Raw genomic sequence first — 13160 nt, forward strand, 5'->3', positions numbered from 1 at the left:
GGCGTATTTATTTATATTACTTTAATTATGTTTCTCTATTATTTTTTATTTTTGTCTATGTATTTGTACATAATGTATTTGATTACTTATAATATATGCTTTTTATTTTATATATATCGAAGTCGTCGTCGTCGTCCACCTAATAACTAAGATTAGAAAGAAAATCAAGATGAAATTGAGAGAGTTCAAATGAAAGGCATATAAAACGTTTATTTTTTTATATATATAAGTGTATATAGTATAAAATAATGATAATTCAATTCATCAGTGATGTCGAGAGCGTTGTCAGATTGTCGAGGATGTCTGTGATCTGCAGATCTATCGAAGTTTCGTTCGAGAGACGCGAGTGCGTGAACTGCATGTTGCGCAGATGCACCAATCGCGTTATAGGTGTTTTCGTCCTCGTCTGATCTGAATACATTACAATTACGATTAATCATCGCAAAAATAAAAACTCGTCCTCTACTCACTCTTGTTAACTATCCGGCTCTTATTGGGCGTTCTGTACAGAACGCTCCTATCCTTCAGGATCTGCTTAGCCTTGCACATCAGAGCTTCCATCGCGGCCGTCTCTGAATCTGCCACCCGCATCTCGCATTTTTCGTCTGCAATTAAGTCACATATATATATATAAAGTCTCGAATCGTTTATGTAACTCACTTATCACTGATTTGTCGGCGAAGTTTCCGCCGAGACTGCAGAGCAACTTCTTCAGGAGGTTTTCCTGGATCTTGCACCGTTTGAACACCCTGAACACGTTCTCCTTGCAGATTTCCTTCTCGCTCAGCAGCTTATCGGCGGCCGCGTCAATCTCAACGGTAACTGCAAATGCAACGTGCAAATAAACGGTTTAGGGGAAGGAAATGGAATAATCCTTACCGTTGATAACGTCTGTCAAATATTTCTTGACGGTTTCCTGGTTTTCCGGTGGACTGTCCTTCACGCTGACGACCAACATCTCGAACAGGATTTTCGTCTGCAGCGTTATCGGCTTGACGAGATCCTTGTCCACCGGCGAGCTGGACTTGAACTTCTCCTCCAGCTCCTCGTTGATCTCCCTTATGACTTCGTAAGTCACCTTCGAGTTTCAAAACTTTGTAAACTCGTAACGGGTCTAGTTTTTTTTGTTTGTTTGTTTGTTAAATGTTGTGCATGCAATAATAGTGTACCTGGCAAAAGGCGAAAGGATCTATGATGCAGTATATATACTTTTTCAGCGTCAGAGCTTGCTTGATCCAGTAGTTTTTCAAGGTGTTCGCGAAGAGCCGGTTGTGCTTGTTCGGATCCGATCGGATCGTCGTCAACGCAGGCACCAGATCCCCTTCGAGCGCCTCCAAGCTTGCCAAGCAACTCCTCATCCTCAAAGTGCCTGAAGATCATTGGAAAAAGAAAACATTAATCAATCAATTGCGATTGGCATAATACACGAACAATTCGTATCGGTCGAACAGGAGACGGCGAACAGCCCCACTTGGATCATCCGGTCCACGTGCAAATCAAAGTCCGCCACCAGATTATCGAAATCCTCCTCGCAGCCGTTCAGATTATCGTCCATCGCGCAAAAGTCGTACAGATCCTCCAGAGGCTTAGTGCATTCCGAGAACACTTTCAGACTTAACTTGAGCACGGCGACGTTGACTTTACGTTCGAGCGCGCAGAGCTTGTCGCAGCAGGAATCGACGAACAGATTGCACATCGATACGTTCGGTTCGTCCTTGTTGATCTGCTGCGTCAGCGATTCCATGTTGCTTAGGACCTCTTTGCTTCCGCCTTTGATGCTGTTGCAATCGTCGTTCAACGCCACTTGAGCGATGGACATGCCGTGACAGAGGACCTCTTCGATGGCTCTCCTCGCTTCGCCGCAGACGTTCAGAGCGATCTGCCTTCCCTTTTCCACGTCGATCTCGGTAACTCTCTCCAAAGCCGCGTCCATGTATTTCACGAAACCTTCCGTGTCGTCGTCCATCTGCATGTTTACAAGCACCTCCTCGAGCCCGTCCAAGCATAAACATATTTGCTTAGATATGCAATAACGAGCCGCCTAAAAAAAACAACAAAACAATTAAAACAATACCAACGGTGTTGTAAAGTAAAGACTTGCAGTTATAATTATGTTGTGTTCGCTCTCCGATAGGAATATCCTGATCAGCACAGAGAGAGCAGTGTTGAGTTGCAGCAAATATAAGAGCATTTTTTCTTTAGCCTGTCCTCCGAGGCTCGTACTGATCTTCCTTACATTTTCAGTAATTTGCAAAAGCAATGAAGCAATTTTATCACATAAATCCTGCAACAGTAAAAAAAGAAATCTATTACATACAATCCATTTCCCCAATATGGCTTTCAATGCCCAAAACATTAAACCTAATATGAGCATATTCTAATTAAGCTTTAGTGGAAATAAAAAGAAAGTTTAGAGCATGAAGAGAATAATAATTTTAATTGTTGATTAAGGTCACTTTCTCATATGGAAATATTTGTTAATTAATTATTAAAAAAAATAAAAACATTTGAATAATTTTAATATGAAACCCCGTTGCACCGTTAGGTAAATTTGGTTGTATAAACGTATCACGAAAAAACCGTTGAGAAAAATATGATTTTTGAAAGAAAAAAAAAACAATAAAAGTTAGTATTAGTGGACAAAGGATAACGTTGCGCTATGTTTACAAATGATTATGTATGAATAACTTACTTGAAACCAAGGCACAACATTGAACTGTTTATCACTGTTGCTTGCAGTAACCTTTGCACCGTTTAAAGAGCTCAAATGCTCTTTGCACAGGAAGATCTTCCTGAGCAATTCATTATCCATTATCGCTGGATTCGTTTAAAGTTATCACAGAACAAACACAACAATCAACACAAAAATAAACGTAAACAAAATCATAGGTGTCGTATCCAAAGGCTACAACTTCCGTTTTTGAATTGCATTGTTACCAAGCAGTGTTCCCATCTGTACGAAGACACAACGCGACTCCCACCCACCAGACGTGAAAAGGAAACCGCCAAGTTTAAATTATTTAAACAACAATATCTATAAATTGAGTTATATCGAATATATATATATATATTTTTTATTGGAAACAAATAAATATTAAATGTGTGTGGATGCGCGTATTTGTCTTAATCCATGTTTACATCTTCGATCAAGTATTTCAGCTTTAAAATGAGCGTGTTGGGTGATGTCTGATCGGCTACCATAATCTCACAATTATCACTTAATCCTAAATCAGTTAAAGTCTTATTCAAGTTATCCCTGGTCCTCTCCTCGATGCTCTTGATCGTCGACATGTAGAGCGTCTTGTTTTTGCCGTTGATGTAGGTGGTCAGGCCAGGATTTCTCATTTGGAATGAGGCGCTCTCGCAGAGCACCTGTATCAAATCCTTCAACTTCATCTTCGACGGATCCTTGATCTCCAACGTTTGCGGCACCTGCGAACACGCCAAGCAGTTGGACTTCTTCTCCGCTTCGTACGTGTACGAGTATATTCCGTCGACGTCGTTGAAGACCATGTAGTTGTTCATGGGAACGCAGCAGCTCGTCGCCAGTTTGAACACCTGCAAATGCGTTTACAACATTAATAATCAATCGAGAAGATTGTAGATTTTTACCTCGGTCGCGCAAACGGCTGCAATAACTGCATTCGTCGAAGCCACAGCTGGAATTATGTTTTTGACGACCCCTTGCACCAATCTGTAGGAGAGGCCTGTGATGTTGAATTGCAAAGCCCGCTCTGCGCTCTTCTCGTAGATCCACGTTATATGCTGCGGATCGTCTCCATCGATATTGGAGCCCCAAGGGTTCTCCTTAGGCCATTGCACCACTTTCACATACTCGATGCAGTGCTCCGGCAGCCTAGGCGTATTCGCAATAGTGCACAGTGGATACGTTATTTGCGGTGGGTACAGATCCAAAGTGCACTCAATGCAAGCAGTCAATCCTGGCATTATCACTCTGGCATTTCCTTTGAATCCCTCCGTCCCTGAAACAATAACATATAAAAATTCAAGATTTATCAAATGCATTTAATTTTATACCTCCATCGACAATTGGAATCAGACTGCTTTGATCGAGAACCCCATCATCGTATTGCAGCATAGAAATCATCATTCCGTTGATCCATCTCCTCGCCACGATCGAATCCAATCCACAAACAATCACGTGGAACTGCCTGTAGAAGCTTTCGTCGAAGTCTTGGATTCTCTTGTAGTGTGGTGTCACCTGGCAGCCGTGCACTCTGGAATTGATGAACGCCGCAGCGCATTCCGCCTTCGACATTCCAATATCTTTGCGTCGGAAGAGGAACTGTCTGTTGAGATTGGAGAGCTCGATGGTATCCATATCGATGACATGGATATTCTTGAAACCCATCAGGGCGAGATCCTTGAGAAGTTCGCAGCCGAGACCCCCGGCTCCGATCACCAGAATCTTGCAACCGTTCATCACGAATTCGAGGATCTCCGGCGACGGTTCGAATTCCGGATGCCCGAAGGGCCCCTGACGCTCCAGCACCTTCCTCAGGTGGCCCCATCTCTTCTGGTAACTGTCTTGAGCGCTCTCCCCCATAATAACGCAAAGAAATAAAACCAACCTCCAAACGTCAGATAGACGTCAACTTTGACAGATCTGTAGGTATTTGTTTGCGCTTTTTTTCAGTGTAACCTGAAAACAAAAAGTACGCTGAAATTCTTTCAGCATTTGTAGCTTCCAAAAATCTTAACATCCTATAGTATTTTGTTGTTTTGTTTCATAATATCTGTATTTTTGTGTTCCTATAGTTGGAGATCCTGGTTACAAAAGAATAATAATAATGTCTTCATTACCGTGGATTAAAACTTCTAAAAGGTAATTTCAAACAAATTTAATTGTAATTAGTTCTAATGTTTGATTTTTCAGGTTACTGGAGGCAGTGGGTTTGGTAAATTCAATACCCGATGATGATGATATGTACAGAGAAGTTTTGTTGCAAAGTGTCGAAGGTGACTTCCCGGAGGAGTACTTGAAATCTCTCGAAAGTTCACTGAAATTGTCCGGCGACAACGTGCAGATTCTCGTGCAGTGCATCGAGTACATAATGACGAAGGCCAATCAGATCATAATCAAGCCGTCGGTGTTGCAGAAGAATTTGGTGGAGGTCCTGAAATTCGAGAACGAGAAAGCCGAGTGTTTCGTCAAGGTGTGGTCGGAGCAGGCGGCGAAGAGGTTCGGGGATTTGGGTACGAGGAAGAAGGTGGACGACGTGACGTGGGAGATAGTTTTACGGAGCGATGAGCTCCGCGGGAGATTTCAGCTCAGCTTATCCGATTTCCTCGGAGCGGACGATGAAAGGGTCACGCTCGATCTGAGCGAAGCGGAATTAACCGAACTGTATCTTAAATTGGAGGATTGTCAGAATAAATTAGACTCTTTGCGTTGATTGCGCGTGTTTTTGTACGTGTTTCATTGTATTTCTTATGTTAAATTCAGGACTAACTTTTTCTGCGCTTCCTCACTGGGCATCAGATTCAATTTCTGCAGGGGATCTTTGGGAGTCTCTGAAGCTCTCGACGCTGCGACGATCATCTGCAACGATCCCTCCAGCACGCTGAACTGATCCAGAATGTCGTTCTCCAATGTTACCATGTGCGACAGCTCGATGACTTTCTTGACGATCTCCAATGGTAACGTGTCCAGTTTCGATTCCCAGATGTCCATGAACATATGGATCATCGGAATCAGCGGTCTGGAGAAGGTCACGTCCGATATTCCACGGACGAAGAAGGTGAGTAGAAGCAGCATGTACCTGTGCTCGAGTTGCTCGAAGACTCGATGCAAGCATTTGCGCCTCTGCAGCTCCTGCAGCACGGTCATCGTCACGTGCGGCGTCTTGTTTATCACGTAGCTTGCCATCACGGTCTCGAAGGCTTTATTGTATTGGAACTTCTTCAGTTTCCTGTCGTACTTCGCCTGGATGCCCATCTCGGTGCTCGAAACCACCAGGTCCGCGGTGGGCTGCAGCGTGGTCTTCTTCGCGTTGTACTTGAACGAGGACATCTTCTTAGCCTCATCCTCTTCTTTGTCCTCCTCCCGCCGACTGACGCACACCAATCCATCGACCAGACCGGCTACAACGGTATCGTCATTCCTCGATACGCCCAAACTCAAAATGGAATTGGGGTACGTCAGCGTGTGAACCACTTCAAAGTTGCTGGTATCGTATATCTTCACGTGCCTATCCAAACTACCGGAGAGCAGTCTCTTGTTGTCCGACGCCAATCGCATGCACGTGATGGTCTTGTGATGCTGCGAAACTGAACCGAGCAACTTTGCGCCCATCATGTCCCAAATCTTGATGTCGGTACCACCGCAAGACAGGAATATACCACCGCTCGGCAGGAACAGCACCGACTCGACGGGCGCATCGTGCTGTGCGGTCAAGATCGACGCGCCGACTCGTGCATCGTACATTTTCACCACCCCATCGTAACCGCCGGATATCGTTATGTCAGGCATGATGGGATTCACGGCTCCGGCCCTCACGTAATCCGTGTGCTCCGAGTACGTGACGATCTCCTTCTCCGTCGATATATCCCACACCTTCACGCTCTTATCATCCGAATACGATATAATTTGCGGTCTATCCTCCACGAAGAACGTCCTGTGCACTTCAGCCGTGTGCCCTTTGAACAACCTGAAACCAAGACAAAGTGAACGATGAAAAAAAAAATAAAAATAAAATTGTGCACAGGCTAGATTAACTAAACGTCTTCAATCACGCTGACAGCAATAGTTTGCACGTCAGTAACAAAATTCTAATATGGAACAGAAAGGCTTCACCTTCCCAGCCGCGCCCAAGTACAATAACAGGGTCTTAATTGGCGATTGGGTAGAGGAAAATTCCAGTTACAAGAAGCAGAAGCACGTCCACGAATCCGTCTACAAAACCGAGTACATTCCCAAGAAACCAGTCATCTACGAGAACGAGAGCGACAGGAACAAATACAAAGGTCTCGGTCAACCGGCCAATTTGCTCCTCCACCAAAACGGCACTCACTACTTGGACAATTATGCGACTACCTACGACGTCTCCTACCGCATCATACCCGAATCTTACAAAGGAAAACCGCTGACGTTACCGCGAATCGATTACTTGAAAAACTTTGGAAGCACCATGAACCACGGCCTCGTCGATTACAAGAAGGACGTTTGGTGCGGCGACACTCTAGATCCCAGATTCACCAACGACAGCGAATACAAGAATCTATACACGAAACCTGAACCGGACGCCTACAAGTTGAGCAAAATCGATGGGGCAGCTCTGAGATCAGGCAAATGCAACTTGCTCACTTGGGAATGTCTCCCCGAAGCGGAGGAGAAGAGAAGAACGCGATGCGTCCCACCAAAAAGACCGCGATAACATTCAATCATTTACCTGAGTAAACTTTTCGACGACACATCAAACAATTTAACCACAGACTCTGCGCTCCCCGAACACAACAGTTTCCCATCGTTCCTGAACGTCGCTCCGTAAGCGTTCTCCCTAAATCTGGACAAGTTTTTCACGACGAGCTTAGTGATCGGATTGTAGACCTGCACCCTCACCGAGCATGTGACAGCAAAGTGGTGTGGCTCCAGCGGAGAGAAGTCTATGTAATCGATGGGGCCAAACTCTTTCACCAAAACAGGATCCTACAATAACAACAACAACAATAAAAAATATGTAATTTTCCAGTAAAATGTTGCAACTTTAAATCTTTACGTACCCCCAACTTTTTCCAATATATCACATCTGGTGTCACCACTTTGTTTGGTTTCTTGTAGATCCTCGTGTTCAACGGCTTAAAAATAGGCATCTTCGCTGTTTTGATTTCTTGACTGTCGCTTTGAGGTTACATTGAAAAAACAAAAACATGTGCTTACAGTGACGCCACTACTAGCATACAATCGAAACTTTACTGCAATCCTTGAAAATACACAATAATTAAACAAATTTAACTTTGAAAAGAACCGAAACTTTAATTACTAATAGATTTATAATAATTAAAATAAAATAAAACAACGATTAACTCATTTCTCTATTCCTATTTTTTTTCTTTTGTGTTGGTTAACCTGTAAATTTGAATTTGAAAATTGCGCTCCACTAATTTCAACTAGTTTTTTCTTTAAAATTCTAAAATGCGTACAATTTAACTTCCTAACTATTCTTCAACATTGCCAGAAGAGAATAAGAGCCTCTTCCAATCTGGAATAGTTATAATAGTTAGTTTAATCTATCGATATGTTTAATTAGTTTACTAACTGTAACGAAAGTGGATAGCGTGAGGACGGTGAATTTTCCGGCTGTTAAGTAGATGGGTTTTCCCATCCTGATCATGGTCATAATCATATCGTTCTTGTAACGCTTTGTGGCGCCGAACCAGTCGCTTTCGTAGATGGCGAAAGGTATTTCTTCGCCCTAAAAGAAAACTGTTGTATTGCAGGAAAATTGATTTATTATATAGTATACTCTAGATGTGAGTTTATTTCCTGCGTAGCAATAGACTGCTAACTGATTTTCTATAGCCAGCATGTAAGCAATCTCGTTACCAAGACTCGTGATTGGCATCTGAAAACTTAAGTTAATTAAATTTGTTTGTTTAAGCTGTAGTACGCACTGTAGAGATTAGATAGAGGCAAGTGCAGAAAACTACTAGAGAAACAACCATTTGTAGTAAGATCAAGTAGGTGAAGATGTTTTCTAGGGCGTCGCAAATGCTGAAATTCAAGTTAAATTAATTGATCTGAATTTGATTTATTTTGGTTTTACGAACCCGACTATCAGTTGAAGATGTTTAACGCATTTGATCATTTCCCGTTCCATGTCTTTGCGAACGTTCTTGGTTCTATGATTGACGCAACGAATTTTGATGGTTCGAAAGGCGCCTTGGAGGATTTGCAGATGGGCGCTGGTGAAGCTGACCAAACTGGTGAAGAGCATGTCGAAACCCACTGTTATCGTGCCGCAGCTCAACAGAGCGAAGCATTGGTAGACCAGTGCGACGCTGTAAGCAAATTTTGATGATCTGTAATTGAAAGGGACGTAGCTGCGGTAAGGTAACTTGAAGCTGAAGTCATCGCTGACGATGACCGTGCCCAAAGTTAAGAGACAAGCGGACGTGGGTACTGTGAACGCGAGAACAAAGAAAGTCTTGGTGAGGGCGTCTTTGATCTTCTGCTCTTTGTCCACGATGCGTTTCGGGTCAAATTCTGGAGCGTTTTCGAAGCTGTTGGAAGTCGACTGCAAGATCGTCATGATGTTCAAGATCTCCTTCCTGCGCACGAACCAAACGGCGACTTTGAAGAAGGTCAGCAGGAACGACACGGACATGTTCAGGTTCTTCACCAGATCGGTGAGATCCGCTGCGGATGCTGGCACCGCGGCGAATTCCGCTATCGTGAAGAACACCATCGAGTAAAAGACGTTGCTCAAGTTCAGGCACATCGTTCGTCTGTAGTTTCTCGCGTCGAGAGGCACCCAAAGACCGGAGATCTTCAAGATCTTGACGTTCAGCTCGAAGAAAGACATCTTTCCGCTTTGCATTTCCGCATCCCTTATTTATATATATATACACATACTAATAATTGGTGATTAATCGATTTTCGTGAAGACAGTCATTAAGTGCGCGCTTCAGGTTAATTACAGCTGCTGAAAAATTGATTGCGCTCCTTAAAAAAAAAAGATAATTACGTAATTACTGTTTGCCTTTCACCCGGAAAACGGAATCGGAAATTCTGCATCGATCGATTCAATTCACGTGGGAAAACCGTCCATTCCGTAGGCAAACAAGCATTCCATCGATTCCATTAGTTCACACACACTAATTGTCTAAATCAAGTGGAATTTCACATCGACTTCTATAATCTTCATGAGATTCGTTTCATGTCCTTTTTCTTACATTCTTTCAGCGCTGAAAATAAATAAGAAGAAAAGAAAGAGAGAAACGGAAGGAATTATGCAAAACTCACAGTGTTTCGTGCATTTACACATGTATTTCCAAAGTGAGTGTCTGTGCCAGCAAGTGTTAATTTACTTTCTTATTGCGCAACGCATCCTGGCAGGACGAGGAAACGTCGAATTAGATGATGATGATGAAGAAACCAAAAGCTGAAATGATAAATATAATGAATGGATGAGAAGGAGAAGGAGCGTGGGACTAAGTGATGTGAAAATGCGTTTCACGTGTGTGCGATTTCGATGGTTTTATGCGAAATTGGTAACGGTGAAAGAAGAGATGCGCGAAAAGGTCGCGGGTCAAGCGAGAGGCGCACACGGCCCGAAGAAGAAAGCCGCAAAATTCGAATCCCGGAGCAAAGTGAAAGGCAATCAAACGAAAAAAAGAAATACTGCCGTGCTTCTCGTTTATTCTCATTCTCCGATCGATGAGAGCATACACATACAATAAAGAAAACAACAAAGACGACGACGGCTTCTTTAGCTGAAGAAGTGCTCTATTGCGTTCAGCAATTAACTCTCATCCGGTATTTCTTGTTTCTTTCTTTCAAGGGTTTCTTTCCAGATCGATGATGCAATCGAAAAATGCGGCGCGGAAAAGAGAAATCAATGCATCCGATGGAATATCGGATTTTTTTGCTATTCCATTCGCAAACACGCGCAACATTAAGAATCAAATCCTCTTCGCGGAATCGTTGATAAGAGAACTTGGCATTCGGCGCCGTCCGCGGATTTCTAACCATTTTCTTCCACGTCCCCTCTTCCCACTTGGCATTCAACGTTCATCGGTCATCCTCTTATCTCTCTTCCCGTGGAATTCCACTTCGCCGCGAAGACATGCGTTGTTTCCATGATCGAAGCGAAAATTTCCGTCGCAATTACCGATTTTGTGAAAGGATGATCAGAATGTGGCACAAAACACACACCTGCCGGAGTTCAAGTGCAGATAGTTATTACTAATGACCTTTCCAAAAGTAACCTCTTCTTGAAATATACACTTACCGTTTTTTTTTTTTCTTCAATTTATTAACACACATCTTCGGTTTTGCGTTGGAGCAACAACAACAAGAAAAATCCAATAAATTAGACGCGACACACATTTTGCAATTAAAGTATTCGCCGTTTCTAATACAAGAAGATGTACTGTTATAACTGCACAAAATCATCACAAAAAATGAAGAAAGAAATCAATTTGGATGATTTGTGTTAAAAGTATTCGAACTAGATCTGTAAAAGTTGTATGGAAATTGAATCGAAACGATTAAATCAAACTAAATATGATGAGTACGTAGAAAATGGATATGCCAAGATCGCACGACCATTAAGCGACGATCTGGGTCGCGGCTCTGCAAAGGTTAAGAACCACTGATCCAATTGTACAGAAAGATGATATCTATGTTACCTGCTGAATTTCGATGCGATCACTGCAAATCTAGTTTAATTGTATTTGGTAGATCGAGAACGATACTTTACACTTGAATTGTGCGGATCTTAATCTTTGTTTGTCTGTTAAACTCAATTCAAAGCGAACCAATCATCACCATTCCAAACGTTTAATTTAACTAAATTGAGTTCAACTTATATTTATAAGCTTTCTAAGAGATTTCCAACAAGTTTTGTTGGGTGCGACTGTAATACTTTTAACAATAATCACTAGCAATTTCTCAATTAATTTATTGCCGAAGTGTTTGTTAAAGTGTTTTTATCATGACCACAAAAAACTGGTCAGAAAATTGTTATCCAACGATGATTACGACTTTCCTGCAAAACGTACGCACTCGCACACGAAATTGCTGTATTCAAATCCGAAACTGCTTTCGCTTTGTGCAGATGTCCCGACGTTTCCATACATGCACACATTTTAACATACATCTGCGATTCGCTTCATTTCAATGAATTAGTATAAGTTGGCTCTGTACAATTTTTCGATAATCTTTTGTTATTTTGTAATTTATTATTAATTGGTTTAATACTTGTAAATGTTTAAGTCGGCTGTGATTTCTGTGAATATCTTTTGTTTTTTTTTTTATTGCTATGTGAAGTTGATATGATTCAGTTTGCAAATACGTAATTAGTTATGTAATTAGTTATATAAGTTGACTTTGTTTTTCGATAACCTTTTGTTATTTTGTAATTTATTATTAATTGGTTTAATACTTGTAAATGTTTAAGTTGGCTGTGATTTCTGTGAATATCTTTTGTTTTTTTTTTATTGCTACGTGAAGTTGATTTGATTCAATTTGCAAATACGTAATTAGTTATGTAAGTTGGATTTGTTTTTCGATAATCTTTTGTTATTGTGTAATTTATTATTAATTGGTTTAATACTTGTAAATGTTTAAGTCGGCTGTGATTTCTGTGAATATCTTTTGTTTTTTTTTATATGCTATGTGAAGTTGATTTGATTCAGTTTGCAAATACGTAATTAGTTATGTAAGTTGGCTTTGTTTTTCGATAATCTTTTGTTATTTTGTAATTTATTATTAATTGGTTTAATACTTGTAAATATTAAGCGGCTTGATTTCTGTGAATATCTTTTGTTTTTTTTTATTGCTATGTGAAGTTGATTTGATTCAGTTTGCAAAACGTAATTATATGTAATTAGTTATGTAAGTTGGCTTTGTTTTTCGATAATCTTTTGTTATTTTCTAATTTATTATTAATTGTTTAATACTTGTAAAGTTAAAGTTGGCTGTGATTTCTGTGAATATCTTTTGTTTTTTTTTTATTGCTATGTGAAGTTGATTTGATTCAGTTTGCAAATACGTAATTAGTTATGTAAGTTGGCTTTGTTTTTCGATAATCTTTTGTTATTTTGTAATTTATTATTAATTGGTTTAATACTTATAAATATTCAAGTTGGCTGTGATTTCTGTGAATATCTTTTGTTTTTTTTAATGCTACGTGAAGTTGATTTGATTCAGTTTGCAAATACGTAATTAGTTATGTAAGTTGGCTTTGTTTTTCGATAATCTTTTGTTATTTTCTAATTTATTATTAATTGGTTTAATACTTGTAAATGTTAAAGTCGGCTGTGATTTCTGTGAATATCTTTTGTTTTTTTTTATTGCTATGTGAAGTTGATTTGATTCAATTTGCAAATACGTAATTGGTTATGTAAGTTGGCTTTGTTTTTCGATAATCTTTTGTTATTTTCTAATTTATTAATTGGTTTAATACTTGTAAATG

General features: G+C 40.7%; 5 protein-coding genes across 6 annotated transcripts; 1 reads left to right on the top strand and 4 right to left on the bottom strand.

The window, feature by feature from the left end:
• Positions 1-82: 82 nt before the first annotated feature.
• LOC108563718 (serendipity locus protein alpha) lies at positions 83-2988 on the bottom strand. Of its 2 annotated transcripts, none has more exons than XM_017922473.1 (8): positions 2693-2988; positions 2102-2284; positions 1432-2041; positions 1170-1369; positions 880-1078; positions 661-822; positions 471-605; positions 83-406 (listed from the first exon to the last, which is right to left on the bottom strand). In XM_017922473.1, exons 1-8 carry the CDS (start codon positions 2810-2812, stop codon positions 210-212), a joined length of 1806 nt encoding a protein of 601 aa, XP_017777962.1. In that variant the 5' UTR covers positions 2813-2988; the 3' UTR covers positions 83-209. The 2 variants fall into 2 exon arrangements, with proteins under 2 accessions (XP_017777962.1, XP_017777963.1); XM_017922474.1 differs by having other exon boundaries at positions 83-411.
• Positions 2989-3071: 83 nt separating this feature from the next.
• Positions 3072-4621, bottom strand: LOC108563720 (NEDD8-activating enzyme E1 catalytic subunit). Its single transcript, XM_017922476.1, has 3 exons — positions 4039-4621; positions 3613-3983; positions 3072-3558 (listed from the first exon to the last, which is right to left on the bottom strand). Exons 1-3 carry the CDS (start codon positions 4565-4567, stop codon positions 3124-3126), a joined length of 1335 nt encoding a protein of 444 aa, XP_017777965.1. The 5' UTR covers positions 4568-4621; the 3' UTR covers positions 3072-3123.
• LOC108563722 lies at positions 4605-5428 on the top strand. Its single transcript, XM_017922478.1, has 3 exons — positions 4605-4629; positions 4780-4846; positions 4898-5428. The coding sequence occupies exons 2-3, from the start codon at positions 4812-4814 to the stop codon at positions 5415-5417; spliced, it is 555 nt and encodes a 184-aa protein (XP_017777967.1). The 5' UTR covers positions 4605-4629; positions 4780-4811; the 3' UTR covers positions 5418-5428.
• Positions 5425-7902, bottom strand: LOC108563719 (U3 small nucleolar RNA-associated protein 15 homolog). Its single transcript, XM_017922475.1, has 3 exons — positions 7744-7902; positions 7413-7669; positions 5425-6671 (listed from the first exon to the last, which is right to left on the bottom strand). Exons 1-3 carry the CDS (start codon positions 7831-7833, stop codon positions 5453-5455), a joined length of 1566 nt encoding a protein of 521 aa, XP_017777964.1. The 5' UTR covers positions 7834-7902; the 3' UTR covers positions 5425-5452.
• A 272-nt stretch (positions 7903-8174) lies between these two features.
• Positions 8175-9545, bottom strand: LOC108563715 (odorant receptor 4-like). The gene is made up of 5 exons (XM_017922469.1): positions 8791-9545; positions 8635-8734; positions 8487-8585; positions 8280-8435; positions 8175-8222 (listed from the first exon to the last, which is right to left on the bottom strand). Exons 1-5 carry the CDS (start codon positions 9543-9545, stop codon positions 8175-8177), a joined length of 1158 nt encoding a protein of 385 aa, XP_017777958.1.
• Between the last annotated feature and the right edge of the window lie 3615 nt (positions 9546-13160).

The sequence above is a fragment of the Nicrophorus vespilloides genome, unplaced genomic scaffold, assembly GCF_001412225.1.
Source record: "Nicrophorus vespilloides isolate i.1.1-1 unplaced genomic scaffold, Nicve_v1.0, whole genome shotgun sequence".
Classification (NCBI taxonomy): Eukaryota; Metazoa; Arthropoda; class Insecta; order Coleoptera; family Silphidae; genus Nicrophorus; species Nicrophorus vespilloides.

What these genes read in the sequence shown, in the direction of transcription:
- LOC108563718 (XM_017922473.1), bottom strand. Translation starts at nt 2,812, where the DNA reads ATGGATAATGAATTGCTCAGGAAGATCTTCCTGTGCAAAGAGCATTTG. An exon ending in ATGTTGTGCCTTGGTTTCAA is followed by an intron (nt 2,285 to 2,692) that starts GTAAGTTATTCA and finishes TTACTGTTGCAG; the next exon opens with GATTTATGTGATAAAATTGC. An exon ending in CGCCGACAAATCAGTGATAA is followed by an intron (nt 606 to 660) that starts GTGAGTTACATA and finishes ACTTAATTGCAG; the next exon opens with ACGAAAAATGCGAGATGCGG.
- LOC108563720 (XM_017922476.1), bottom strand. Translation starts at nt 4,567, where the DNA reads ATGGGGGAGAGCGCTCAAGACAGTTACCAGAAGAGATGGGGCCACCTG. An exon ending in GATTCCAATTGTCGATGGAG is followed by an intron (nt 3,984 to 4,038) that starts GTATAAAATTAA and finishes TTATTGTTTCAG; the next exon opens with GGACGGAGGGATTCAAAGGA. An exon ending in CAGCCGTTTGCGCGACCGAG is followed by an intron (nt 3,559 to 3,612) that starts GTAAAAATCTAC and finishes ACGCATTTGCAG; the next exon opens with GTGTTCAAACTGGCGACGAG.
- LOC108563722 (XM_017922478.1), top strand. Translation starts at nt 4,812, where the DNA reads ATGTCTTCATTACCGTGGATTAAAACTTCTAAAAG. An exon ending in TGGATTAAAACTTCTAAAAG is followed by an intron (nt 4,847 to 4,897) that starts GTAATTTCAAAC and finishes TTGATTTTTCAG; the next exon opens with GTTACTGGAGGCAGTGGGTT.
- LOC108563719 (XM_017922475.1), bottom strand. Translation starts at nt 7,833, where the DNA reads ATGCCTATTTTTAAGCCGTTGAACACGAGGATCTACAAGAAACCAAAC. An exon ending in TATATTGGAAAAAGTTGGGG is followed by an intron (nt 7,670 to 7,743) that starts GTACGTAAAGAT and finishes TTGTTATTGTAG; the next exon opens with GATCCTGTTTTGGTGAAAGA. An exon ending in TCGTCGAAAAGTTTACTCAG is followed by an intron (nt 6,672 to 7,412) that starts GTAAATGATTGA and finishes TCTTGGTTTCAG; the next exon opens with GTTGTTCAAAGGGCACACGG.
- LOC108563715 (XM_017922469.1), bottom strand. Translation starts at nt 9,545, where the DNA reads ATGTCTTTCTTCGAGCTGAACGTCAAGATCTTGAAGATCTCCGGTCTT. An exon ending in CATCTTCAACTGATAGTCGG is followed by an intron (nt 8,735 to 8,790) that starts GTTCGTAAAACC and finishes CTTGAATTTCAG; the next exon opens with CATTTGCGACGCCCTAGAAA. An exon ending in GAAATAAACTCACATCTAGA is followed by an intron (nt 8,436 to 8,486) that starts GTATACTATATA and finishes GTTTTCTTTTAG; the next exon opens with GGCGAAGAAATACCTTTCGC.